Consider the following 27,074-nt stretch of genomic DNA (forward strand, 5'->3'; position numbering starts at 1 on the left):
GATGACACCGACAGTTCAACACCAAGCACTAGCTGGATGGTTTACAGCTGTTGCCGCTAGACGGTGACAACAGCTTCCTGTAAACATTCAAAACCGCGCTGAGCTTGAAAGCTTGATGAAGTAATGTATTTTACGATGCATTTAACCCAGGAAAGCTTGATTGCGTGAAATATTCACTTCAGGCAAATCACTATGGACCAGAATTACTTGATCGTCGTATCTATATTGGAAGGTAGGGGAATTTTGCTTACTGTTTTGCGTGTGGCAGGGTTTGCGTGATATGCTCATCGGTTCATTTTGGAGAGATCTTATTTGAATAATGGCAAGCTAGTGATATGTAATGCACTTACGCTGTCACACCTTAATGATTGGGTGAAGAAGGAAGAGACTAACAGTGTACAGTTCATTACCTACATAAATTGGGACGTGTTGTAGCGGTGTCACAGCAGTGCGATGATATAATCTACTAAGTCTCTCCCTAGTGCGCTTCCTCAGCTCTGATTTCATTCGATTAAAACTTATACCTTCACTCCTCCGGTCTGCTGGGGTATGATCATATAAGAGCAGACAGAAATTGTTGGTTATGATGTTAGTTGTTGGTAGCATTTGTTTGCGTTTGCAGTAGCGTTTAAAAATAGAGGCGAGACACGAAAATGTGGTTTGAACGCTTGGTGTTGCACATGCCGAAGTAACATTCTCGTCTCGTGAGGTACAGCCGCTGTCAAACTTAACTGTAACAAGGGAGCTCGTGGCCTTCGCAAGCGCCGCGAAGCTACAGTGTAGCGGAACGTTCTAAGCGGGTTTTGGTCTTGAGAGTATGCGTGCCGCAGCGCGCATGCAGCACAGCTGGTTGTAGGTGTGACAGCCGCCCAACTGAACATGCCGAGCTGCTGTTTTTTTTTTATTTTTATTTTTTTATTGTGTGAGCGCCGCGAAGCAACTGTGGCTATGAGTGGCGTACAGACGTGGACAGATGGCGAGCTGCTGTTGTGAAGTAGAGTAGAGTAGAGTAGAGTCGAGTCCTGCACCTCTTCCCCCATAGGTTCAGGTTCAGGTTCAGGTTCAGGTTCAGGTTGCCTAAACTCTGCCCGATGCAGGGCAGACTACCAGATGGAGTCACAGGTGCAAAGAGTAAAGAGGTAGAGATGAGAGGGGAAAGATATGAACTAAGATATGTACAAGACAAGGGACAGTAGAAAAACAGAGAGAACAACAGAAAGGTGTGTGATTCCAGAGGGCACTGTAGGTCACAACCATGGACGTACCGAGAAGGGGGGGCAGGGGGGGGGGGGGGCGTGGACACCCCTGGAGCTCCAAGGTCGCTTGTGAAAAGTGTGCTCTTTAGTCATAGGTCGTCATGATTATTCTCAGATGTCATAATAGGAACCTCTAGAGACCCGCACAGTCCGCAACGTCCGTCTCCAGAAAAAGAGGTGGTAGAGAGGGTGGTTTGCACGCCTGCCTTCCCCTGGAACCAATTTGCCCCCCCTTGGAAAAAATCCTGGGAACGCCCATGGTCACAACCCAGTGTCAGACGTAGTCACACAGTCTCAAACCCAGAGGCTAACACTCGCTGGCGTCTGCGCAGGCCACGCACTCGCGCGTTGCGGTTAAGTTTGACGGCGAGTGTACAAGCTGGTTTTATTTACTTTTGGTGTTCGTATGCCAACCTTTATCGTTTTACCTGCAGGTCGATACTTTCCGAGCCGTTCGAACTGCTCGTTGATTGTAGAAGCCAAGTTCGACGGAGAAACGATGACCACCGATCCAGTTCCACACTCCTGCAATCCAAACTTCAACACAGAGCTGGCGTGGTGTGTGGATCGGAGGTCGTTGCATTTACATCGTATGGGTAGAACACCCGTCAAGTTACAGTGCACAGCAGTGGACAACTCTGGCAAAACCGAAGTTTGCGGATACTTGGTACTCGAGATACGGAGCATCCAGAAAGGAAAAAAGGCGAGTAGCCTCGCTGTTAATGGGGGGGAGTACTTATGTGCTCGTTTATGTTATTACTGTGTGTGAGAAACAATGCTAATTCGGTGTACCTCGCAGTTATGTTCCACAGGTTTTCCCGGTGATTTTACTCCAAGTGCCACCTAAATTAATCCATGCCCCAAAAAGTTTGCATGGCACATGGATTAATTTAGCTGGCACTTGGATTAAAGTCGCCGGGAAAACCTGTAGTTCTGTTAGTGCTCACAAATTGTGCAGTACTTACCGCCATGGTCACAGAGTCTATCTTGCATGGCCGCATTATAAACGGGGGGTGAACTGAACTGGATGTCCAAAAATATGCCCTCCCACTAAGGGATCAGATTTTTTTGTTGCATATACTAGCTTTTGATGTAATCATGCAACCTTGTAGTGGCCAGTGACGGGCGAAGTACCTCAAAATTGTACTTAAAGTAAAGTATCAAGTACCTAGCACATGTTGTACTTTAAGTACAGTACAAAGTACCATACTACAAATGTACTTAAATAAAGTACAAAGTCTTTGGCAAAGTACTTTAAAGTACTCATCAAGTACATTACAAGGTTAGACTCTATTGCTGGACTTTTCAACGCTTGGCAGTGATAAAACGTGAGGTAATTTACGTTTCGACCGTTATACTTAGAAAGCTTTTAGCAAGCAGTTTTGGCAAGTGCTAGTTAGAAAACATGGATAGTTCACAGCTGACTCATTAATATGATCCGGAAGCAACGATTTTGCGACCAAGCTCTGCGTCTGTACTGCCAATTGGGTACTTGAGTACCTGAAAGGAAAGTACCGAAGAAAAGTACCTAAAGTACAGGACAAAGTACGCAAATTGAAACATACTTGAAGTAAAGTACAAGTACTGGGAAATGTACTTAAAGTGGAACTTGAGTACTTGGTACTTTATAAGTACTTCCCATTAGAGCCCTGCGCGGATGAGATTTTTGGCATCCGCATTCGACCCGCATCCGCGCACACGTTATCCGATCCGCATCCGCTGCATACACGACCGCTTCAATCCGCATCCGATCCGCTGAGCAAAACGCAATATCCGCATCCGATCCGCAAAATCCGCAAGTTTTGAAGGACGCGTAAATACCGCCGGAAGAATACTGGTATAATTTCGGATGCATCCATGGTGTCATGGAAGGACTCACGACGACAAGCAAAGGTAAACCTTTCAACAAACGCGATATGGAGAGACTTCTGGAACGCGTGGAACGCTGCCTCGTGGGTGCTCGCGTGGACGCCAGAATGCCTCCTCTCCCGTCTTGGCCGTGCATGGTCAAAGGTGAACCCGAGCATGCGCTCGCTGTCGGCTCGCAATACAAATAAATTGCTAGTGGAAAAATTACAGGACGCGGTATATCCGCATCCGATCCGCAACCGATGCGCTGCCTTTGCATCCGCATCCGATGCATCCGACCTCGAGCCGTCCGCATCCGATCCGCACACCGCAGAAAGTGATAAATTTTCATCCGAATCCGCAAGTATCTTGCGGATATCCGCGGATATCCGCAAGATACTTGCCTTTCCATCCGCGGATGGTGCAGGGCTCTACTTCCCATCATTGGTAGTGGCACATCGTCCAAATATCAAGTCCTGCAGCTGCTGTGACTGACATGTGCTTCAAATAAACAACCTTTCAGCGATCAACAACTGTGTTCGGAATTTTTCTTCCTCTTACAGCTTGCAAAATGGCTCCCCCTGTTGAACACCAAGTATCACGGATCAAAGCCTGAACTTCAAATCGGTATGCACTTGGAGAGTGATTCTGTGGAGAACCCCCCCGTGAACGTCAACAAGGATCGTGTGCTCGGACAGGTGGTTAACGCCGAGAGGACGAAAGTGCAACAGGGATCACAGTCTTCAGAAGACACAGCGGAGGAACTCATTCCGCGACTTAATGTCGAAAACAGCTGCATTGAAATCGGACCAGCATCTGCCATTACGCAGTTGTACATGTATGGTGTCACGGTGTCATTTGCAGCTAACCTCAACCAGGTTAGTTGTGCAACAGTCTCCTTTTCTTGTTTAGTCTGTGGATTGGGGTAGATGTCACGTGGCTAAGTTCCTCCTGTCCAGTCAGGAAGAGATAACTTGTGTTAGGAACATCATATTTCAGGAATTTGGAACACACAGCAATTAAAGCAAAAAGTTTAAGGCTCACAAACTGTCCCATTTTGTGATACTGAGAGCAGTTCTCTCCGGTTATATTTCAGTGAATACTGTAAACATATTTATATGTGCGATGTAGTATTTTTAGATCCTGAAGTTTTAGGGTTTAACCCGATTCTTCCTCGAATTTGCACCCTGAATTGAAGATTGCCACTTTACGGTGAAACCCGATTTTAACCTGGCGAATTGCCCTCACTGAGACATCCGTAGGAATGCACACTAGCTTGTTTGGCAGCAAACACAATTACATAACCGTTTGTACCAAACCAGCACAATTCGCTGGAGTAATAGGGCCCGATTTCTCCCCGAATTTAGCATAGTGGAAGTTTTCCTAGCCAAATTCACATTAATTTAGAGCACATGTTTAGTCCCCCATGATTGCAATTACTCCACTGCATTTGCTCAGGGCTGGCAAGGGGTGGGCGGGGCAGGCGGGGATGGGGCCCGGGTCACTTCGGGTCCCGCACAACCCAAGACCCGTCGTAATCGTACGTAGAAGAAATACTTGGACCATGTTGTCGAGGTGTGAGGAGAGAGCATTGCCCACCCCTGGAGCCCGCCCTGCATGCACCATAACGAGTAAAATTACCAACAACAAGGCAGAGCACTTTTATTGTAACGGAAGTGTGGCTGTGAGCTTATCTTCTCCAGGGCAGTGTGTTATTGATTTATTTATTGATTATTGAAGAATTGATTGATCACGAAATAGATCCCATGCCAGAACACTATGGAAGCTAGCTGCTATTGGACTTGGAGCCTCGGCCTTGGTTCGCATCGCAAAAATATTTACAAATTTTCTTCGTCTTTTCCAGCTTGTTGCAAAAAATGATAAGACAAAATTGCAACCTCCTTACCATTTCCTGTACCACCTGCTTGGACACGAGGTAACCACGGAGAACTTTGACAGCCTGTCCAATCCAAAGTTTCCAGCCGAGAGGGCATCTGTTAGGATCTACAGCAGCCCCGATATCTTACAGAAGTATTTCAGGGCTAACTCATCACTCCAGGCAAGTCTAGTAGCCATGGTCATCACCTGGTTGGTGTAATTACTACCTCGGTAAATGGTAGGTGCTTTATTTTTGCTTCAAAACTTTCAGATCCTGCTCTGTTGTGTGGATTCCATCTTTGGAGAAGCAGTCATTCCGCTGGATCAGTTCAGCTCCGGATCTGCAGTGCCAAAGTACCCAGCGCTGATTGAGGGTATCTTTCAGGTGTGCAGTGTCACTATTTTACGGAGCTATATTTGTTCCAGCGTTATTTCGACTGTACTGTACACGTTAATCTGGAAATCATGTAAGTGTTCTGCTGAGCTCTTGCATGACTCCCAATCCCGGGTAAAGATTGAAACCCAATCTTTACCCGGCAAATTGCCTTCACTGGGACGTCTGTAGGAATGCAGTAACTTACTTGTTTGGCAGCAAATGCAGTTACATCACCGTTTGTAGCAAACCACTAATAGTTACTTTGAGTAACTGAGCCTGATTTGTCCCCAGATTTAGTGTACTGGTACTTTTTTTTCACACAAATTCGCATGAATTTAGTGCACATGTTTATTTACCCGATTTTTACCCTCCGAATAAAAAAAAAAAAAAACCCGAAAACTTCAGGCTCTAATCATAATGTTTATTAGCATTGTAGTCTCGTTGGCTGTTCGGGAAAACTAACGAAATTTTGAAGTAATTCTTGAAGACATGTTACTCTGAGGGATTCACTTATGGAACAGTGTAATATTCGTCCTGTGCATCACGACACGTGATGTCTTTACGGCATGCTTTGTTTGTTTTTCTCCTAGTTGCATCCTGTCCCACCAAATAAAGAACTCAGTAGTCATGTCAAGCCAGAATATCGTCCTGTTGTTGGAGTTCAAGTGGAAATATACTTTCCAGACGTAAGTGTTGGTTGCATTGCACTGATCTCAAGTTGAATGCTGCATGCCAGACTAACGACTCGTGGAATGTATAACACGTGACAGGAAAAAAAATTAACGTATTTCGGGGGAAAATGCCTCGTGCTTTGCTGGTAAAAAACCCCACATGGTAAAAAACGGACTGTCACTCTCTTGTACTGCAGCCAGAATCTGGGAAAGGAAATCTGAGCGATCCAGAACTTGACACGTCAGTGACGGTAGATTCTCTCGCATCAAAGGAACGTTCCCCAAGAAGAGCGAACAGCCTTGACCGCGGAAGACACACTCCACGTTGGAGGAAGGAGGAGCAACAGCGACTGGAATATTCTCCACCACAGCGACTCGCGAAGCAAAAGGACACTGTACCGAGTAATGCTCAAGAGGAACAGCGTGTACAAGGTAAGAATAATTTTCGCACGTCGTTCCAGTCGTCATTATCGCGGCTCGCGTTGACACCGTTGAGCTTCGATAGCGTCCTTTATGCCTCGTAGCAGCAGACGTTTCGGAGGTACCCGATGTGACCCACAGATGTTCTTCTTATACTAAGTGTTTCGTGTAACAAACCTAAAAAAAGCTGGAGGAGTTGCCTGAGAGCGTAACACACCAGATAATAGAACCGATGTTCTGAGGCTGGAACAACATAGGATACCAGATAATTTCCCAGATTGGAAAATTAGATCCAAAATTGGATAATTTCTCGTGTTCTATAATAAGATAGAACACCAGATAATTTCACCCACTTGGATTAACATGATAACTTGAATGAAAAATTGCTCATATTCCATGTTGGGCATCATCATTTCAGACTCCACAGTCACTGATGCAGTCCCTGAAACGTCAGTTTTAGTGACAGAAGTTGAAAGAGACGAACAGATTCACCACTATTGCTTCACATTAGACCTCCGTAGCATCTACTTGTATCCACCGTGTCCTGAAATTCAGAGTTACGTCAGGTCAGTTGGACGATTACGAGATAATTTTAATTACCACGCGCTGCTGAAGTTATTTCTAAATAAAAGTCCCGTCATCGCTGACATTTCAGGTACCACTATCCATTCTTTGGGACTTCGTCACCCTTTGAATCCGAGATGTGGACGGATTTGCGAAGAAATGCTCAAGTAACTATAAAGGGCGGGTACTGTACGTTCAACTTTGCCTCAACGCTTGCTATGGTGGAAGATGCCTTCAAGGAGTACGTAGCACGTTGCTCTCTTCACCGTGTGACACGTTACATGGTGATGGTAGCGTATTTAGTGTTCTTCCTCCTCGAACCAGGTTGCCCTTATGTGTAGAGGTCGTCTGCCAAGACAGGGGAAAGGAATGCTTGTTTGGAACAGCTGACATACATCTAGAAGCTATCTTCTCCTGCCCTACAACTTCATTTGTGGTAAAGAACACAATTGTTATGCTAGTCCCATAGTCCGATACACCCAACCCAACACAGTTCAGTACTGATAGAAAGGAGTGGTGGGATATTTTGCTGAGCCTGAAGCAGCAATGCAAACTGGCACAAAGATTCAATGTCAAATATACCAGTGGCATGTTCAGAAAAGTGACCTAAAAACGCCAGATTTTTCTAAGGTGGCTATAGATCGATTCCTAGTGCATAAAATCGTTGTTTGCAAAGTTTGTTTTACATGATACTATAACCAAAATTTCCATACAAACAAGAACATATGTAACCACACGCCTTTATTGGTTTTGTTATATATAGTTTTTGTTTGTATGGAAATTTTTTGGGTATGTCATGCAAAAAGTTTTGCAGACAGTTTTATAGATTATATTTTGATGTGTGTTATTTATTTTATTATTCGATATGTTTTTATGTTATTATTTATATATTATATGAATACAGTATCATATTATATTATATTATATTATATTATATTATATTATATATGTTATTTTATACATATATATAATATATATAAATGCAATATAGGATTTTTTAATCCTGAAGAAGCAGGAACTTCCTCCGAAATGTCGATACTGTGTACTTTTTTGTAACTTTTCAGTTCTAAGGGTTAATGTTAACTGTTAGCTCATTATTAAACTTTCATTCTGCTGGACACGGCTCTTGCTCTTCACCAGTACAACAAGAGCTGGTATGTAATGCTGATGCGCAAAGCTCCTTGCAAGCAATCATGGGTTCGAGTCCTACCGCAGGCTGTGCTGTCTGAGGTTTTCCCTGGGTTTTCCGGCAGACTTTTTAGACTAATGTCCGTACAGTTCCCCCTGGAGTCGTCCTAGGACACACACTAACCCCTCCACAACTTCCTTCCTATTGTCCTCTCTCCATCTCTCCGTGTCTGTACACCTCTCATAGCCACAGTTGCTTCATGGCACTAATGCAGAATTTTTAAAGAAAAGTCAAATAAGCAATAAGTAATTTGAAATTATTTAACTTCTCCTTTCTTAGAGCGAAGGTGGCAAGGTCGGATATCGAAAAATTCTGACATCAAAGGTTCCTATATCGATTTCTGGAGGGTAAGGGCACCATTCTTTTTGTTATTAATGATTTTTTATAAGCAGTATTTCCTGGAGGGTGTAACAACATTGTGTATCAACACAGAACGATTGCCGGTGAACTGCAAGCTGTGATCAGCTTGGACGATCTAGGCGTCACAACACTTCCCGCCGGAGCATCCATTGGGGTAAGTGCATCGGCGTGAAGACTACGACGTAAATTTAAATTCCGTCGTCATTTTTTGTCAAAGGACGTTGGAAAAATGCCTTCAAAGCAAACAACTCCAACCAAAAAGAACTCGAAAATAGCGACCGAAGAGGAAGTTACAGCGATGCTCACGGAACTGGAAGTTTGGAAACAACAACAAGAGATATTATTTCGAAAGCAGGTACGTATCTATGCTCCGGAATAATGTACAGTGACGTCTCGATTTGTGAGGATACTAATATTTCGTCAGTTGGCTATATGGCCGTATGTATACTGGCATACCTGTACATGCGTAGTCACCGGAGCGTACCATATTTGCTCACATAATTATCTGCACATCTATATCATACATCCAATGGGAACGCCCAAATTTTGGTACCTCAACTCACCCAAATGCTTCGGAAGAGGTACTATATAATGGTAGATTTGTATGTACCCCGAGTGATGTGATCAAATTTTTCATCACCTAATTAGCCGCACCACCATGTCACAACGTGTTTGGGTGAAAAGTCTGTTAATTATGCGAGTAAATATTTTTGTAACCCACGCTTAAAACTTCAAAATCTTTAATAGCAGGTTTAAACGTGTACAGTGTACAAGACTGACCAAAGCTGCAGGATGCAAGTCGAGAAACAGCATTCTATAACGACACTCGCGTGTTTAAAGGGACTATCGTGCCCAGAAACATAGCCTATATATAGCTTATAAAATAGCTTACATGTTAGATAAACGGGGTTTAAAGACTCGCACTCCCTCTTCCGCTAAGGAAGCCCCAGCGAGAGTAACACCACGATGACGTAAGCCAGGCACACGAATGGGAGGGCAGTGCATGCGATTGTCTCCGATGTCGTCTGCTATGCATTCGCACCGCAATACACTATGTGAAAAGTCCTCGGGGAAAATACGCCAACTTTCGGTTGCCAGTGCGAGTTCAGACGCGACCGTGTTGTGTGGAACATGGCGTTACGCTCATGGCTGTACGAACACATCCGACGCTAGCCAGAAACGACATTCCACAAGCCGATCACAAACTCTGCGTAGCCTGCAGACGCCGTCGTCTGCTACTGCAATTCGCCGTTCTGCGAACGCAAAAACCCGGAAATGATTGCAGCTTACTTGGAACCTGCAGACCCGAATATTTAGACAAAAAGTGCAACGCGCTTTCCAGAAAATTAGTTTTGAGAAAGATTGGTGCCGTTTCGCGCTTTATTTCCAAGCTTTCCCATTTAGTACGCGAGGACGTACAATCACCACTTGCAGACGACGGTGATTCGTCTTCATGGGCACGACCGGTGAAAGCACGTTCGCGATTGGCTACGGCCGTTGCAAACACGATCCTGATTGGCTGGCCCTTAGTTGTTAGGTCACGTCGACGAGTAAACAGGCTTTCTCCGTCTGGGTGGTGTTGCCTCCGGCCACTCCCTGATTGGCCTTGTCCGAGTGATGTTTCTTCCGATTTCCAGAGAGGGAATTCCGGAATACTCTCAACGTCCGTCGTCTGCTCTTGCCGTGCATTACATCAAATTGCGTAGAAACAACTCCGCAACTTCGCGTCACATTATCGGCGTTATTGTCGGTGATGAACGAGGAATAAAATGGCCCTATAGTTTCGGAATCGACCGCGATGGATGTGACGGTCTTTTTACGAAAACAATTATTCATTTCAGTTAAAAGAAAAAGAAGATGCCCACTTGAAAGCTTTGACAGAAGAGTGGAAACAACATGACATGGAGCGTGAGCACATAATGAAGAGAAAGGTACGACAGTTTGCAGTTAAAGGTTTACATCACGTTCATCTTAAATTTTACATTACAGTTGAAAGAATATCAGAACCTAGATGAGAGGCTCAAAGCAGCACTGGAGGATGTTGAGAAGCGGGAACAGAGCCTGATGAAGCAAGAGGCTGAGGTAGCACCAGTGATGGCCACTAACTACTTCTACAGTAGTTTAACTATAACTACTTCATGATGGAGTACTTTAACTAGTAGTTCAACTACTTTTCAGGGGAGGTAGTTAAAACTACTTCTTGCAACTATTGCAATGTACTTTAACTACATCCCTAACTACTTAACGTTGCCCATCGACACCAATCCCATTCTATAGTGTTCTGGGACAGCTAAATATGAACCCCAAGCAGTGATAAAAGTGAAGATTTAGTACGCATGCACAGCACAATTGCTCTGCTTCTCCATTCTCATCAAACAATCAAGGTATCAAGGTAATCAATCATCAATCAAGGTAAAGGTCGGAAGCACAATCGTGCCGTAAAGCTTGCGGCAAAATCTGAAGTAGTTGGCGCCTGCAGTAACCTAACTACTGTAGTTAATTACTCGAAACAGTAGTTTAACTAGTAGTTGCACACTACATTTCTGCAAGTAGTTGATAACTACTTTTTAACTACAATCAGGTAGTTTAACTAGTAGTTTAACTACATGTAGTTAACTACTGGCCATCACTGGATAGCACTGAGCGTGGTAGTTTTGTTCTCCGTTACATTATACAACTAAGGTAACTGTTTTAGATAGCAAAGCAGAAGTCAGAGTTCCAGTTTCTGAAGACGCGGGTACAGCGCGAAACGAAGGAGGCCATTAGTCGATCTCTCAACGAATACGAACACTTGCTCGAACTGGAGAGGTCAGTACCTTGAACTGGAACTTTTGCTGTGGTTCGTAAACGTGATACTGTATCCCGATACAGGAAGAAAAGTTCAAGTCTAGAGAAAGAGAACGCGAAATTAATGGCGCAGGTGTGCGGCCTTGACCGGCAAATCAAGGAAAAGGAAAAGGCGCTCGAGGCAATGAAAAATAGTCAGAGGACATCGCTCTCGAATGACATGAAGATGAAGACAGATTACGATAAGCTCTTTACAGAAAAGGTATGTATCTCATTTTTGCTTTTATATTTGCCACATTTCGGAAAGACTAAAGTACGTTCGTACATTGCCTGTCACAAAATTGAAGCATTTCCCAGCCTTTTCACGTCGTCATCTCACGGGACAGGTTGGATTGGACAGCTCTTTGATTTGTAAATTGCCTAAACAGTTGCCGAAAATTAGTATTCGGACACTGGTTTGGACACCGGACGATTACTCACCCCAGAGGATTCATGTATGACTTTCGGTGCCTGAAGTTTTGGGGAAATTTTTTTTTTTCTTTTCAGAATTTGGGGGGTAAAAATCGGGGAAATCAGCATGTGCTCTAAATTCATGCAAATTCGGGTGGAAATACTTCCAGTATTCTAAAATCGGGGACAAATCGGACTCTATTACTCAAACGAACTGTACCAGTTTGGTGCAGACAGTGATGTACTAATTGAGTTGGCAGCCAAACAAGCTAGTGTGCATTTCTACACACGTTTCGGTGAGGGCAATTTGCCAGGTAAAAATCGGGGTTAAAGAGGCCACCTGCAATTCGGGGTGCAAATTCGGGAAGGAACGGGTTTAACCCTAAAACTTCAGATTCTAATAACTCTGGATGCTGTACAATTCTTTGCCCTTCTTCTTTCATTTATTTATTTTTTGCGGTTCTTGTCCCAAGCATGTGCCCAGCTCGCGACCTGCACCTCATCCTGCGCTACACATAACTGCTGGCTTGATGGTATACATATAACTACATAAATTGCACGTTCCAATTCCTCGGTCACCGTTCATCTGTCCTTTCAGCGCATTAATTGCAGTTACTTCCAACACAAAAATGTTATGATGTCAGGTCCCTCAATGTGTTGCCTATTACATGCCCAATATCGATGCTGTAATGCAGGACGTAAATCAGATTGCACATTACGAGAAAGCAGGTTACAATGTAGTTGAGGTTATAGTCAGTAACCTTATTTGACGAGAAAACTTCCGATACCCTTATTCAGTCCTCGTTTTGCTTCATTTTCAGATTCAGCTTTCAAAAGAACTTCACGGGGCTTATGAGCAACAACAGCACTACAAAGAAAAGTGGTGCTCTGTAACACAGGAACTTCAAGAGTGCAAAAAAAAGCTAGAAGGATTTCAACGTGAAACCTTGAGGACCCAGATGGACGAAGTGGAGGCCCTGTATCAGAGATCAAGGGCAAGGTTCGGACAGAGGTTGACTTCCGAAGGGGGAGAGTAAGGCTCATGTTTGTGGCATGGACGTTCATAGCGTGGACCATAAGTAGGGCCCTGTGTTTTTGGGTAAAACCTGTTGTTACCCCTCCGATTTGGATCATCATCACTTATGGTAATAACCCCCCCCCCCCCCCCCAAAAAAAACGAAAATCACCTTGGCATAGTGCCAAATCAGCCACCAATAAGGGCACTGAAGAACGCTAAACATGGGACACAGCACAGATGATCCGCATCTCATGTTCATCTAAAATGTGAGAAGTGCTTTTTTTTTTTTCCTTATTTTTCACGCGAAGATCTACCTTTCCACACGATTTCGACAGATTTTACCCTGTTTTATGGCTCCTGAAATAGAACCCGATTTTTATCACCGATTTTCGAAAAACATAAAACCCGAGAAACACAGGGCTCTAACTCTAAGCGTAGGGTTCACGTTTGTAGCATGCAGGTTCATGTTTGTAGCACCAGTGGAGCATTGGACCCAATGCACTTTGAGAAGTCGACACATTGGATGCTTGGCGGCGCTACCTGCATTTTCAATGGCCATTGGTTTCAAATATCATTGAAGACTGCTCGTGTGACAGGAGTATAAGAAACTTAACTGAGCATCGTGGCACGTGTACAGGCAAATAATCCTATTCTAAAATCTCTGTATCGAATCAAACGAGAATAGCAAGTAGTACAGTATTTATTTCTTTGAAGCGTTGCACAACTAATAATGAAGCTTTCAAAATATGGCTTCTCAGTGCAGCGCAAGACAAGATACCACCACAAGTCCAGACGACAAAAAGTGGTAGCACAACAACAGAGCAGAGAAGTTCACCATCAGATTTGGGTGTGGATGATCGCACCGCCAAGTGGACGGGTGGAGCGTGGAATCAACACATCAGGCGTCTCATTGGAGAACGCGACACTTTGCTCAAGACAGGAGTTTACAAGAGTGGGGACAGGATTATTCTCGAGCTAAACAGACACATTACGGAGGCCCTTGCGAGGGAAAATAAGTGATCATTGTGAAGCTGACCCAACAAGGCCAATTTGTATCCCTTGGGCTTTTCCCATGCTCAGCTCATGTTCACGTCTCAGCCGATGTTCAGCCGATGTTCATGTCTCATGACACAAGAAGCATTGCCACGGCCAGTGTTATTGTTAAGGGACATATTACTGTCACAAAACTTTTCCATGCTAGAATTATGCCCTTATTGTGCAGCAGCGAAGCTCTGGCTGGTCACAGGACATCTGTGTTGTAATACATCATAAAAGAGGTCCACAGCACAAGAATGGACTGGGTCCCCGCTAAGTTGAACTTGACTCACAACATCAAGAAGGTATCCAAGGAGAGCAAAAGTACTAGAACACTGTTACCAACTCTATCCCTGTCAGGGATTACAGAGAGCCTATAATGTAACAATCACAAGAAATTTTGGGTTTCGTAATGTGGAACGTTATCACCTGTAATGGTGCCAATATGCAATCATTTTATGGGCATAAAATTTTGTACAGTTTATGGGTGCCGTTATCATCGCTTTTAAGCAGACATCACAAAATTCATCATTCATCACGTCGAAGATAACCATTTTTCACTCATGCAATCTCATTTATATTTATTAAGACTATATAAGATGGTTGAAAATGATCTGTGGTTTTATCGTTAATAAATTGTAGTGTTAGTTTTGTATGCAGTTCTAGCATTTTCTTGACCCCCCCCCCCAAAAAAAAAAAAAAGAAGAAAGGTTGAAAGAGACATAGGTGGCAGTGACTGTTGTAATTTTGTCAATTCTGAGTTAGTTTTTGTAGTAAAGTTTAGATACAGTACTAATTGGGTACTGCATTATTAAATTACTGCAAATCTAGTCTCCTCATAAGATCATATCCAATAAGAACAAACATGTGGGACCTTTTTGGACAGCAGCCGACTGGACTCAGAACTTGTCTTTTGTAACTCTTGCTTTTCTGCAGCCAAATGTGTCTTCCATGCAATGAGATTATATTTCACTTGTTAAGAATTGCCTGAATGATTACAGTTGTCCTTTTTCTTCTTTCTTTTAAAGGCACAGACAACGTACACAATAATGAATGCTTATGCAAAAGTTGATTTGCTGTTCAAGGTCTATTTTTATATGACAAATTGGGTATAAATAAAGAACTCTCAATGCAGCTTATGTGTATGTGTCTGCAGGCAGTATACAAAATCTCCCTTTCAACATTTTTCGAATAACTACAACCTTGCTTGTGTCGCCTCAATCGCAATCTCCCTCCAGTTTGCTAAATCAATGCCGCAGGACATCCAAAGCTTGGTCAGAATCAACACGTCCGTGTCTTCCTTGTAGATGCAGTTCTCAGATGGGATGTCGCAGGTGCTGCTCATAGTATTGGCGACAATGCGTGTGGGCCGAGCCCGCATTCCCAGAAAAACGATCTTATTTACGGAGACGTTGACTTCGGGCATGAGAATGAAGCTTGACACTGGGCGGATATTAAGAGTGTACGTCACCTCCGTATGCATGCCTTTCTTTCTGCCCAGAAGCTGCAGGGTGACATTCAGAACATTGGAGGGGCTTTCCAAGATGCCATCATCCATGTAGATTTCACCTGGAAGGAGAGTATTCAAAATGAAAAAATATCTTTTTCTTTTTTTTTTTTTGCAAACTTAAGAAGTGTGCCTGTACAAGGCACAGGCTGTTCCTGACAGTGGCGATAATTATAAAAACACATTAGGTTGCACTGCCTGGTCTTCTCTCAGTTATGTTGCTCTGTCTTGAATAGTGCATATTGTATTCTGGGTCGAACCCGAAAAACTACGGAAACGAGCTTGCAGAAGTGCAAATTCAACCATCCATTCAGGCACTCGGGAATGCTACAACCGCAGATGCTCGGGAGCTCGTACTGATGTGAAATGCGAAAAGCGCTCTTTTTAGTTTCCACCCGATATCGCCCGATTTCACCCGATTTCACTGCTCCTGAAATAAAAACATCAAGAAACCCAAAACTGGGCATAAAAATTCGATCATCAAGGTCAGATAATCACAAGCAATAAAAAGAAGCTGCACTCTTTAAACATCCGTCACAATATAGTATGCACGAAAGTCCGAAGATTCACAAAGTCCAACAAGATCCAAAAGGAAGCAACAAAAAATCTGTAGGAATCCATTGGAGGAGGAGGAGGAGCTAAAAACCTTCCATAAAGCTTGCTCCGGCGACTGAACGAGAAAACAAATAATAATGTAGAACGCGCGCCGTCCATGTTGTCTCCTCCATCCAAAACCGGTTTCCTCGGTTGCGAGCTGGCTGTTCTTCGGCGGAGAATGGGGAGATTGGCATCCCGTTGCTAGGCGACGCAGCCGCGCCGGACCCAAGATGGCGGTCTCGCTCGCCGGCGTGGCTCAGTGTCGCTACTCTGCTCCCTATATTTAGTGACTCTATATATAGCACGAGAGGGAAATCTGATCCTCTCACCCTCGAAAACCCCTCAACTCGTTCGGAGAGCCCGTATGAGAATGAGTGAGGAGGATGGATTGACGCCGTATGGGAGTGCAGATCGGGTTGCCGCTCCGCACTGTGTCTTCCCAATCTGCCGAATCCAAACTCGCCGAATACACCGAATGCACATTTGGCCTTCAAACGTGCTGTCCCAACTGGCCAACCATGTCTCAATTTGCCGAAGTACTTTACAGGGATCCGTTGTTTTTTTCCAGTTCGGTTAGAGTTCAACTCCGCATCACCGCGAAATATCGGTTCGAACCGGTCCAGGTAACTGAATTTCGAGCACATTGCCATGGGTAAAGACATCTTTACGATTCTCAAATAACACAAATGTACTTTTGTTGTTGCCGACACAGCAGTGGTTACGGCAACACTGCGGGCGTACGTGTTATAGATCTGTATCTTTCAACGTTACGGTAAAAATGCAAACTTCGGGATAGTGGACGATAAAAATCGCGTACAAGGAAGCCTATAACAACTGCCAAAAGGAAGACCTCAAAACTGACACAACTCAAAGAACTTAATGGCTGCGAGGAAAAAACACCACGCTCACTTGGGTGGCAGTTTTGTTTTGTTCACTTTCGGTTTCGAATTTGGCAACGCGGCTCAATCCGCTGCGTAAATCATAGTTCCGATCTCTCAAAAACACAGATTCTGTCTGAACCGGATCGCGAACCGGTAACCGCCTAGATTTATTTCGGTTCAGTTCGGTTCAACGCGAGAAAAAAAAATTGTTCGGTTCGCGAAAAATTCGAATTTTTAGCGCTTTTCGGTTCAGATTCAGTTTCGGTTTTGATCCCTGCTTTGCTCACGTGTCACACACACATCCCATCCTCTTCACATCGAAGATGGGAGGCGATCGAGGTTCGAATCTCTGTGCTGTCTGAGTGTTTCCGTGGGTTTCCCTCAAACGCTGTAACGCACATGTCGGCACAGTTTCCTAGGAAGTCGGCTCAGGACGCGCGGTCCACCCCGAGCGACATGCCGCCACACCGGCAGGCAGATCTCTCGGCAATATAACGCGTCATCAACCGACCCATATTCCTCGATTCGGTCGTTCGTGGGGGCGTTGTGTTCTTCTTTCGTTCATCTCTCATCGAGTGCTTTTCGAGGTAAGCAATACGCTTTAATTATTAAATAATTTATTAATTAGCTAATATTATTAGCGTAATTTATTAAAAAGCGACTATAGGGGACCTGAAATCATGCTCATAGCCAGCCACGCTTCTCAAGATAGTGACACCAATCTGACGTGTATGGACAGTGTATAAAGTGTCCTAAGTGAAGTAATAAAATATCTGGCATCCCAAACAGCAGATCAAAGTCGATGCACTGAAGTACCTCGAAATAAAATAGACGTTGAAAACAGGGAAAGGTAACAGAAACGGTAACGAATATCGCACAGTTAGAATACCTGAAACAGAAACAGAAACGACAATAATTTACGGTAATAATTCGGGTACCGCAGGGCCCGAATTATGGCAATTCTTCACCATATCATGTAGATAAATTTATGAAATAAACCTCAATGAAGCAAACTAAAATTAACTGAAGAACTTCAACTAAAATGAACTATCAAACTGGAGCATATAAGTAAGTAGTATACAGTAAATAGAAGAAGCATATAGTTCTTCTTATACGCTTATGGTGACCTGGAAGTTGCAAGCGTGAGTAACATTCCTGGAAACCATGTTGATATTAGCTGTTCACAGAAATCAGGTACGTGTATTTTGAATAAACGTTGTCTCTTGTATGCATGTATCCTTGGAGTCCTCAAAATAGACTTCAGAACGTAGAGAGATTAAGTTTTGTCACGGTCTCAATGGTCTTTTCTAAAAAAAAAAAGCAGGAAAGAAAATAAAGAAGGAAAACAAAAAGCTGGAGGTGGGGCTGTACCGAAAACCGAAACGGAAACGTAACGGACACGAAAGCAACAATGGTGGTAACCGAAACTGAAACAGAAACAAATAAGGGCCAGTAACGGAGGTGGTAACAGAAACGAAAAAGATTCCGTTACCTTTCCCTGGCTGCAAGAGAATGTTTCTTATTCTAAGTGAACAAGCTACAAGGACACGTATAATTATCGAGAGACGCAAGAAAACGAGCGAGCTGGTGGCTTAAGGATTCATGACAAGAAAACCCAAGGACCAGGGAACGAAAAATAAAAAATAAAAATAAAAAATAAGCAAGGTCTCAAACACTATACTGAGAAGTTTTTGATAGAGAGACAAGACCCCCTTTTCAGACGTTGTTTGTGCTAGAGTCACTAAATAAGGGACTCTAGTTTGTGCGTGTGTCCTTTCTGCGTTCCCTAGTCGCGGGGTGATCGTAATTTGAATCCACTCTCTTTAAAAAAGAAAAAAAAAACCCGAAACCAGCACATACTGTGACATATAAATCGCCAACGTTGATATGCAAATGAGCCGACACCAGAACTACACACATCTCGGGCGTAGAAACGAAATGAGCTTCGGCTTATCAGACGCGGAAAACGGTCGCGAACACCCGTCACTCCTTTACGAGGGTGGTTCAATAAGTTTCCGGCCCGAAGTAGAAAATGCGCGCGAATTTGAAAATACGATTAAGGACGCGTGGCGCCATCTGTTGGGGGGCCGGAGCACCACCCTCAACTCTCTCCATGCTTTTGTCAGTTGGAGAGCGGCATTTCAAACAGCCAGGGTGCACTCTTCAGTTAAAATGGAAAAAATCGAGTACCGCGCTGTGATAAAATTCTTGACAAAACAGGGACTTTCGCCTAAAGAATTTAAAGCGCGACTGGACAACGTATACAGGGAAGCCTCTCCGTCGTACACAACGGTAAAAGACTGGGCTAAGCAGTTTCGACTGGGGCGAGAGTCCATTGAAGATGATCCACTGCGATGGTCGTCCAGTGGAAGTGGTGACACAAGAAAATTTGTCTCTTGTCGAGGAGGAAGTGCTGAACGACAGGCGTCTGAAGGTTGAAGGAAATCTCAGAAAGGCTGGGGCTTTCCAAAACAACCGTTTTTCGCATCATCGGCGAGGGCCTTCACATGAAAAAGGTCAGCGCGAGATGGGTGCCACGACTTCTCTCGTCAGTTCAAAAGCAACAGCGCGTCGTCTGTGCCAAAGAGTTTTTGGAGTTCTGGCAAGAGAACGAAGAAGAAATATTGAAAACAATTGTCACAGGGGATGAGACTATGGTGCTCTACTATGATCCCCTTTCGAAAAAGGAGTCGATGGAATGGCGCAAACCAGGAGAAGCACCCTCAAGAAAGCCAAGGTCACACAATCCACAAAGAAGATCATGGTAACAATATTTTGGGATTGTCACGGGATCCTCCTCATCGACTTCAAAGAGAGGAACACCACAGTGAATGCGACTTATTATGCTTCACTCCTGCACCGACTGCGAGACGCCATCAATGAAAAGAGGCGCGGCAGGTTGAGTCGAGGTGTCCGGTTGTTCCAGGACAATGCCCCTGTCCACACGGCTTGTGTTACCAAGGCTGCACTGAAGGAGTGCGGTTTCGAAGAAATCCACCACCCACCCTACAGTCCAGACTTGTCACCGAGTGACTACTTCCTGTTCTCAAACTTGAAGAGGGATCTCAGAGGACGGAGATTTCAAAACGATAGTGAGGTGCAAGAGGCAGTTTTCCAGCATTTTGCGGACAAAACTTCGGACTATTTTTTCAAGGGTAAAAGAATGCTGGTTGAAAGGTGTCAAAAGTGCATCGAAGTTAAGGGTGACTATGTCGAAAAGTGATACACTTGTTTCGTCTCTATGACTATTAAAAGTTGGTCGGGCCGGAACCTTATGGAACCACCCTCGTACCGCTCGAGAAGGGCATGGTTTCGGTTTCGGTTTCGGCTGACTTGCATGCCGAAGTTTGTCGATTTATATCTCAAAGCACGTACTCGTTTCAGGATATTAAAAAAAAATTATCTAAGAAGCACTTTAAATCATGACAGGCTTCAAATCTGCTGTCTCGCATTTCCACGAAAACATCAAATAATTCATGAATTTACGTACGCTTTCCGACAGGATGTTCGCCTGGCCGTAGAACCCACCTGTGAAAACTGCATCTAAGTATCTCCCATAGTATTTTTTTTGTAAAAATTCTGTAAATCATACAATAAAAATAATGCCCCGTATAGTTGCACCGTTCCATAGCCGTCGCAGGTACATGGGGATTCGGCAGATTGCGCTATGACCCTCCGCACAGCGCGCGCGCCGATCGAGTTTCCGGGGTAGCGTCGGGGTAGAAGTAAAAATATGTTTGAAATTATTATGTGATTGAAATAATTCATTGAAAATATCTTGCATCGCCGTTCCTGGTAGGCCGCGTTACTAGAGGAGGTTGTGACAACTTTGGTAAATGTGCATGATTGATTGTAATGATGGGCATAAAAGTGTACTTAAAGTAAAGTATTCTCTTCAAAGATTTTCTGTTTCCGACGCATTATGAAAGAATGTGACTTTATTTGAAGACTAATAAAAAAATGCTGTACACAATACTTTTCAAAAAAAAGAAGAAAAAAAAAAGAAAGAAACGTCGTTGTCGATATTCACACGCTCCCGTCACGCTCTGACGTCAGAATAGCGAGAGCCATTCCCATTGGTAGTTGTACGCACTTGAGAGACGTCTGCAGTGAGGTCAGATCTGGGTGCGTTTCCGCATTCGCCACTTTCTACGCTATGTCTACGCTATGTCTGAAATGCTGGCTCACATACATAATGCAAATAACCATCTTTTACATTTATCTCGCATCACCTGGGGCGAGCTATCCTAACTGTCACGTCACGGCTCCTTTAAAACCATCATCCAAGGCAATGAAGATCTAACTACCCAATAAAACAACCGAGTAACTATCACAGACACACACACACAAAAAAAAAAAAATCACGGCGTAATAACGAGGATAACCAACAGCCGTAATCTGCATTTTTTAAAATAAGTTCCTCCACGGCGCCATCGCCGGAAGTAAAACCAGTCCCCACACCACCACAGCCGCCGCTCCGGTTATTGCTCCGAGCACAGCAACAGTACAAAGCAGTGCTGACAATATCAAAGACAGAAATGGAGTGATTGAGATGTGATAAAGAAAAAAAGGGAGATTTATTCACTCGTTAACTAATCCTCTCGTAACTATCCATTGAATAATGAAAGGCGAACTACATATTTTCCCCTCACATTACTTAAAATGACACGTTTATTTCCATGGCACTCGGATTAATTCACATTGCACTTAGATTAAGTTAGCTGTAACCTGTAACCACTGTGAAACATAACCATATTGACTTCGGCTAGTCTGTTACAAAGAGCAGAGAAACCCAAACAGTAGTAGAGTAGTGGGGGGAAATCTTAGGGAGGTACCCAGAGAGGGGCCAGGAAAGTATGGGGCTCTGCAAAAAATTTGTAGCATCATGGAGGGCGTAGATAATCACTGCTCGCACGGCGGAAATAAGTCATAACGGAAGGTGAAAAACGAGCGGCAAAAAAACGAAAAATTTACAGAAGGAGGAAAAAGTATCTCGCAAATATGTCATGGTGGAACTTCCAATAGACCTCTACGCGAGAAACATCATCATGACTTTGGTAGACAAAGTGAATCCGCTTCCGATTTCTTTCGGTTTCAGTCTGTCTGCCAACGTCATGACGACGTTTCTCGGGTAGAGGTCTATTGAAAGAAAAGTAGGACCGAAGGTCGCGTCGCTTTCAGGGACCATCGTAATCCTCACAAGACCGTGGCTTTCGGGCGCGACCTTCTTCGCATTTAGCTTTGAGCCTAGTTCTACTCTACCAAATTGGTGGCGCTGTCGAACACTATGACGTCATTTGTGTGCAAACAGGGAGAGGTCTATTTGACATGGTAATAAAATCGTCATTACTCACCCTCTGCAAGTACCTCTTCAGCAAACTCCACTTCCGCCTTACGCAACGCAACCACGAGCGACATAGACTTCGCACGGGTCTCTGCAACTGTTAGACCAGGCACTCGCAGGGGTACCACGTGTCCTCCTCTTACATACACAGCTGTCTGGTACTCGGACGATATAACCCTTGTCCAGCCAGGACTGTCTTGGAGCGTCCTCTCGCGATGTCTGTTAAAAAAGTCGTAAAACACTCCCCTGGGAAAGTAAACGTCCAACTCGCTCGTATTCGCGTTCACAACAGGCGCTACCATAAGAGCAGGACCCAACAGAAACTGTCGCGTCACTTCGAGCGCTGTCTCGTCCTCGGGAAACTCCAGGAACATGGGACGCACGAATAGAGGCCCATTCGGGTCGCTGAACTTTTTCAGGTGAGTGTACATGTACTCGAGAAGAGTGTACCTAGTCTGTATGGCTAGTCTTGCAACGTCTCTTACTTTTGGCGACGAGTACGGGTCTACGTCAATCTGTCCCGCATTTCTGTAAGAGAACATCAGAGGAGTCCAAGCCGATAGCTGATACCATCGCGAGCACAAGTCATACGTTGGTGCACCGTAGGATCCACATACCGCTGACCCGTACAGCGGAGCACCGAACATGGACATTTCTTGCATATGTACCAGGGAGTACTCGAGCATGTCCCACGACGCACCATAGTCGGTGCCGAAATGTCCAGCATATCTTCCTGTCGTTGTTGTCGACGAAACGCTAGCTATGAAGGTTCGTAAACTGGGATTTTTATTCCGTATGACGTCGCGAATAACTTGCGTCTGACGTAGACCGTACGCGTTGTGTACGTCGACGTGGTACACAGTTCGTCCTTGTTGGGTTTGGTGAACGCTGTCCATACAAATGGTGTCCCTGAAGAGGAGTTCCTTGGTTGCAAAAGCTAACGGGAAATTGACCGAGTTGTTTGCGCATCTAGTGCTGTAAGGCGGTGGATCTTTGAAAGCTGTCGACGGTTCTGGGATGCTGACGTCTAACGGAGTGTTCTGGTCCAGGACCAGCCCGTGGAACCCTTTCAGAGAAAAGGAAAGTTGGTTCAAGTCCTTTTTTAGCCACTGTTCATAATTTGGTGAGAATACGTCCGCTACGACATAACCTCCGGTATTTTCCGTACCCTCCGGCGTACCAATGACGGCCTCACCATCGCCCTTTTTTATAAATACGTCCTCCTTGAGACCGTCGGTGTACGGCGTGTACGGAGCCTTCTTGTCCGGCACCACGACGGGCACGTGAGGTGTGAGGAAGAGAAGTAACTTCTGTGACTGCTGCGACAGCAATAATCTTGTCTTCTGCCACGATTCTGTTTGCTGTGACGGTGGCAGACCCATTTCTGCACCAAGTGACGTTCCGATACAGTCCGACTCTTGAGGTATTCTTTTAGCTCTCATACCTTGTACGACGCTATGCGACTTGTTCACGTCATATCTGCAGGCATGAAATCCTAACGCCCACATCGGCGGTAAAGCTGGACGCCCGATGAAGTTTATCATCTCCCTGATCACTTCGAACGGGTTCGAACCTACAAAGACGTGGAGGTCGAGACGGACGGCTCTCAGAATCCGAAACGTCACAGCTGGATGCCCGGTTGTTTCAACTTCAACGATGCTTTTCGTGGGAATGAGAACTCCATGTGCCAGGCCACCGCTCTCGACGCAAACGTAGGACGCGTACGTACCAGGCCATCCTGCACCAGACCCTCCAGAGTGGCTTAAAAGTGTCCATGTCGCCGGCATCTCGAGTCTCAACGACTTCCTCGAAGTCAAGCCAAGTCCATAAACGTGAAACGAAGGCAATACAGTCGTAAATTCTACCGAGTCTTCCGTGAAAATTAGCGTCCCCAACCTGGTATTGACAATCGCCTTGTTGCTCTGAGAGCGTCGACGCACCTTGAGGTAGAAAGGCTTGCCGACTTCAGGTCTTCCGTCAGAGTCACTGTAAGTCACGACGTATTCAGTGTCCGTGAGGTTGTACCGACGGTAGGTCTTGAACCGAAAGAAGTTTTCGTTGTCGTCTGCCAGTTCTTCAGCCGAAGACATGAAGATGTGGACGTGGCGTCGAGAGTACGGCCTGGTAAGAACCCTGATGTTGCCTTTAATGCCGCGAAGAAAGGTGTCATTAACCTCGGGGCCCAATTGAAGGCTAAGCCTTATGTCTGCGGGATTCGAACAGTTTGCGATGTAGTAGCCGACGCTGGAAGGAAACTTGTGATAGCAATGTTCGGTGTCGTTCTGAGATATCCAACAGCATCCAGCGGCATGGCATGATGATTCGGTGACTGGCTGAGAGTTCAAGATGGCGCGGCAGCTGATCCTACGGGCGTGCGCGTGTATGAAAAGAGAAGAATGACAGTAACGGGATAAATGATTGTTATCTGCTTGCACGCATAGTAGTCACGCACCAATCATGCAGAGGAAGTGTCTGTTTGTGCCTATTTGAACAACCAAACCAAACCAGCAGTGATGGGCAATGTACCTCAAAATTGTACTTACAGTAAAGTACCAAGTACCTGTCATCATTAGTACTTCAGGTATACTACGAAGTACCCAATTCCAAATGTACTTCAAGTAAAATACAAAGTACTAGGCAAAGTACTTCAAGTACTCATCAAGTACACTGCCACTTTAATTTGTATCACTTCGCATTTTACTTTTTAGTACCTACGTCTTTTTTTAGCAAAGCTTTAGCACGGTCCCTTGATAGCTATCAAGGGACCGTGACTTTAGCCAGAATTCTTGGCAAATGCTATGAAACCATAAAGTCCTATGAACTGAATCAGATGGCATAATTTGCTGTTACATGCATGTACAGAGGCAATCAGTCAGCTGTGCTGTGATTATGCAAAATAGTAAATTATACTCTGACTAATCCAAGACCACCCGCCTAGTGTGGTATAACTAGTGGGGTATAACGTCTTCCGGTATAACAGGCTAGGAAATTTCAGGGCGAAAAAGAGCACAATCCAACAGAGATTATACATTTCTGGGCATCCCATAGTGCTTTTTGAAATATTACATGTTAAAAAAAGTACACTCAGAAAATATAAAAAAATGAAGCACAATGTAAGCCTCCATTTTTATACGACTGTGATCTGCAGCGACCAATTCATGTGACCAATTAAAAGAAACGTAAAACAAAAATGAAAAGTGAAAGCATGAGCGTCTTTGAGGCCGTTACTTTACTTCACCATGGAATCCAATCACACATTGTGATATATAGAACGATTATTAACTGTTAACTGCCAATGAAGGAAATAAAAAAAGAAAACACTAGAATCGTGCATTGGGAGAACTGAAATGACAATTGACCAAGTCATCGTGCTGCCGGTTGCGGTGTCATAATGTACGCGCGTCTTTACATTTCATTCGTTTTTTTTTTAAACATAAACATAGAAGCACTTGTACTTTTTCAAAATTTTAAGCCTCTCAACAATAGATCTCCTTCAACAAATATGTTCGTTAAATGCACAAAAATAGTTTTTGGTAAAATGTCAGACTGCATGGGACTGTTGGTACTGCATTCCATTAAAGGCGCTAAAATGACAACAGGAAAACGAAAACACACTGATAGCGCTACCTGTGTGCTTTCGCTTTCTCGTTGTCGTTTTAGCGCTTTTAGTGGGGTGCATTTTTTATACTTCTTTGTGATTTTTTGTCTGGAGTCCAAGTTTGGGTACTTGAACACATGACTGGAAAGTACCGCGAAAAAAGTGTTTTAAGTACAGTACAAAGTACACGATTCGAAATGTACTTAAGGTAAAGTACAAGTACTCATAAATGTACTTAAAGTGCTACTTGAGTACTTCAGTACTATACTAAAGCACTACTTGGGCGGCTCTCGTCCTGAGGCAATTCCCTTCATACTTCCTTACCGGTTCGCTGGATTTCTACCCGTCTACTTGAGTACTTGGTACTTCAAGTACTTCCCATCACATAAGTGGTGGGAAGCAGTATAGCTCTCATGTCATCTTACTACATATCAAAGCTTGTACTGTATTCTCCGCGAGGAACGTACCCGTCAAGCACCCAAGTACCCATCTAATATTACGAATGGAAACTATCAATCCATTCTATTCTTGTTTCTGGAAAAAGTCTTTACTTATGCTGCTATACAATCCCCCAACCGTCCAAACGCCATCCCGTCCTTTGCAATGTAACGAATCAGTGAGACTGACAACGTAAATCGTACTTTCGTGAGATGGATAGGGATCATGCAGAATAATTTTGATCAAGTATTTCGGTTAAAACTCCCCCGTTTCTGTGGCCCCTACAGCCACACCACTCTCACACATCAAACGGCCACAGCGCGCTAACCAAAACATTCATTGTGTACTTATAGTGGTAGTATACACTGGTATACCTGAGCTCCAACCCAAGACCGCACTGTTCTTGAGCAGAAATCCAATTGGGCAGAACGTAAAGTTCCATCACCAAAGGCAAACCAAACGCAACTACGAAACACAAAAGCAGCACACCAAAAACTGTGCCGATTCGTCTGCAACATAACTTTTGCAGACGACGCTTCTCAAGTTCTTCGAGGGACAGCTTCGGAGCGCTGTCGTCTGCCATGATGGTACTTGTGAGGAAAGAGTTCCGCAGCAAAAATAAATGGACAGGAGGATGTATTTACGTGGCGCGCACAACCAAAGCATGCTCGGACAGAGAGATAAGCGTGAAACGTTTAGCCGCGAGGATTTGCGTATCAGTGACGGAGGTAATAAAAGGTGATAGCAGACGTCGTATACAGTGGCTTTTGTATTAACTAGATTCGCTCGAGAAACAATGCGAGGGTAAACGCAAAGCACAGGTGGTTGCATATTGTGAAAGTACTATAGGTGTTACT

At 44.3% G+C, this 27,074-nt stretch overlaps 3 protein-coding genes across 7 annotated transcripts in view; 2 read left to right on the forward strand and 1 right to left on the reverse strand.

The window, feature by feature from the left end:
* The first annotated feature begins 30 nt into the window (after positions 1 to 30).
* Positions 31 to 14,986, forward strand: LOC135389024 (centrosomal protein of 120 kDa-like). Of its 3 annotated transcripts, none has more exons than XM_064618956.1 (19): positions 31 to 232; positions 1,691 to 1,959; positions 3,668 to 3,982; positions 4,969 to 5,163; positions 5,254 to 5,367; positions 5,949 to 6,044; positions 6,227 to 6,461; positions 6,868 to 7,015; positions 7,105 to 7,254; positions 7,338 to 7,449; positions 8,482 to 8,549; positions 8,635 to 8,716; positions 8,780 to 8,917; positions 10,404 to 10,493; positions 10,552 to 10,644; positions 11,258 to 11,370; positions 11,434 to 11,611; positions 12,621 to 12,832; positions 13,581 to 13,727. In XM_064618956.1, exons 1-19 carry the CDS (start codon positions 193 to 195, stop codon positions 13,624 to 13,626), a joined length of 2,694 nt encoding a protein of 897 aa, XP_064475026.1. In that variant the 5' UTR covers positions 31 to 192; the 3' UTR covers positions 13,627 to 13,727. The 3 variants fall into 3 exon arrangements, with proteins under 3 accessions (XP_064475026.1, XP_064475024.1, XP_064475025.1); XM_064618954.1 differs by having other exon boundaries at positions 32 to 232; positions 13,576 to 14,986; XM_064618955.1 differs by having other exon boundaries at positions 32 to 232; positions 6,302 to 6,461; positions 13,576 to 14,986.
* On the reverse strand, positions 13,502 to 26,882 carry LOC135389023 (probable maltase-glucoamylase 2). Its single transcript, XM_064618953.1, has 3 exons — positions 26,592 to 26,882; positions 22,192 to 24,545; positions 13,502 to 15,421 (listed from the first exon to the last, which is right to left on the reverse strand). Exons 1-3 carry the CDS (start codon positions 26,798 to 26,800, stop codon positions 15,048 to 15,050), a joined length of 2,937 nt encoding a protein of 978 aa, XP_064475023.1. The 5' UTR covers positions 26,801 to 26,882; the 3' UTR covers positions 13,502 to 15,047.
* LOC135389022 (uncharacterized) overlaps positions 17,137 to 27,074 on the forward strand; it is a 30,758-nt gene continuing 20,820 nt past the window's right edge. For all 3 annotated transcript variants that reach the window (XM_064618950.1, XM_064618951.1, XM_064618952.1), the window contains exon 1: positions 17,137 to 17,424. The gene's annotated coding sequence lies outside the window, so the exon portion shown is untranslated. The remainder of the gene's footprint in view (positions 17,425 to 27,074) is intronic.

The sequence above is a fragment of the Ornithodoros turicata genome, chromosome 3, assembly GCF_037126465.1.
Source record: "Ornithodoros turicata isolate Travis chromosome 3, ASM3712646v1, whole genome shotgun sequence".
Taxonomy (NCBI): domain Eukaryota; kingdom Metazoa; phylum Arthropoda; class Arachnida; order Ixodida; family Argasidae; genus Ornithodoros; species Ornithodoros turicata.

Bases quoted from the DNA above. Each gene is read 5' to 3' on its own strand.
- LOC135389024 (XM_064618954.1), top strand. From the start codon at position 193: ATGGACCAGAATTACTTGATCGTCGTATCTATATTGGAAG. The intron at 8,717-8,779 runs GTAAGTGCATCG...TTTTTGTCAAAG, and splicing joins CCGCCGGAGCATCCATTGGG to GACGTTGGAAAAATGCCTTC. The intron at 8,918-10,403 runs GTACGTATCTAT...TATTCATTTCAG, and splicing joins AGATATTATTTCGAAAGCAG to TTAAAAGAAAAAGAAGATGC.
- LOC135389023 (XM_064618953.1), bottom strand. From the start codon at position 26,800: ATGGCAGACGACAGCGCTCCGAAGCTGTCCCTCGAAGAACTTGAGAAG. The intron at 24,546-26,591 runs GTATACCAGTGT...GCACGCCCGTAG, and splicing joins GGTCTTGGGTTGGAGCTCAG to GATCAGCTGCCGCGCCATCT. The intron at 15,422-22,191 runs GTGAGTAATGAC...CTCTCCTTCCAG, and splicing joins TGAAGAGGTACTTGCAGAGG to GTGAAATCTACATGGATGAT.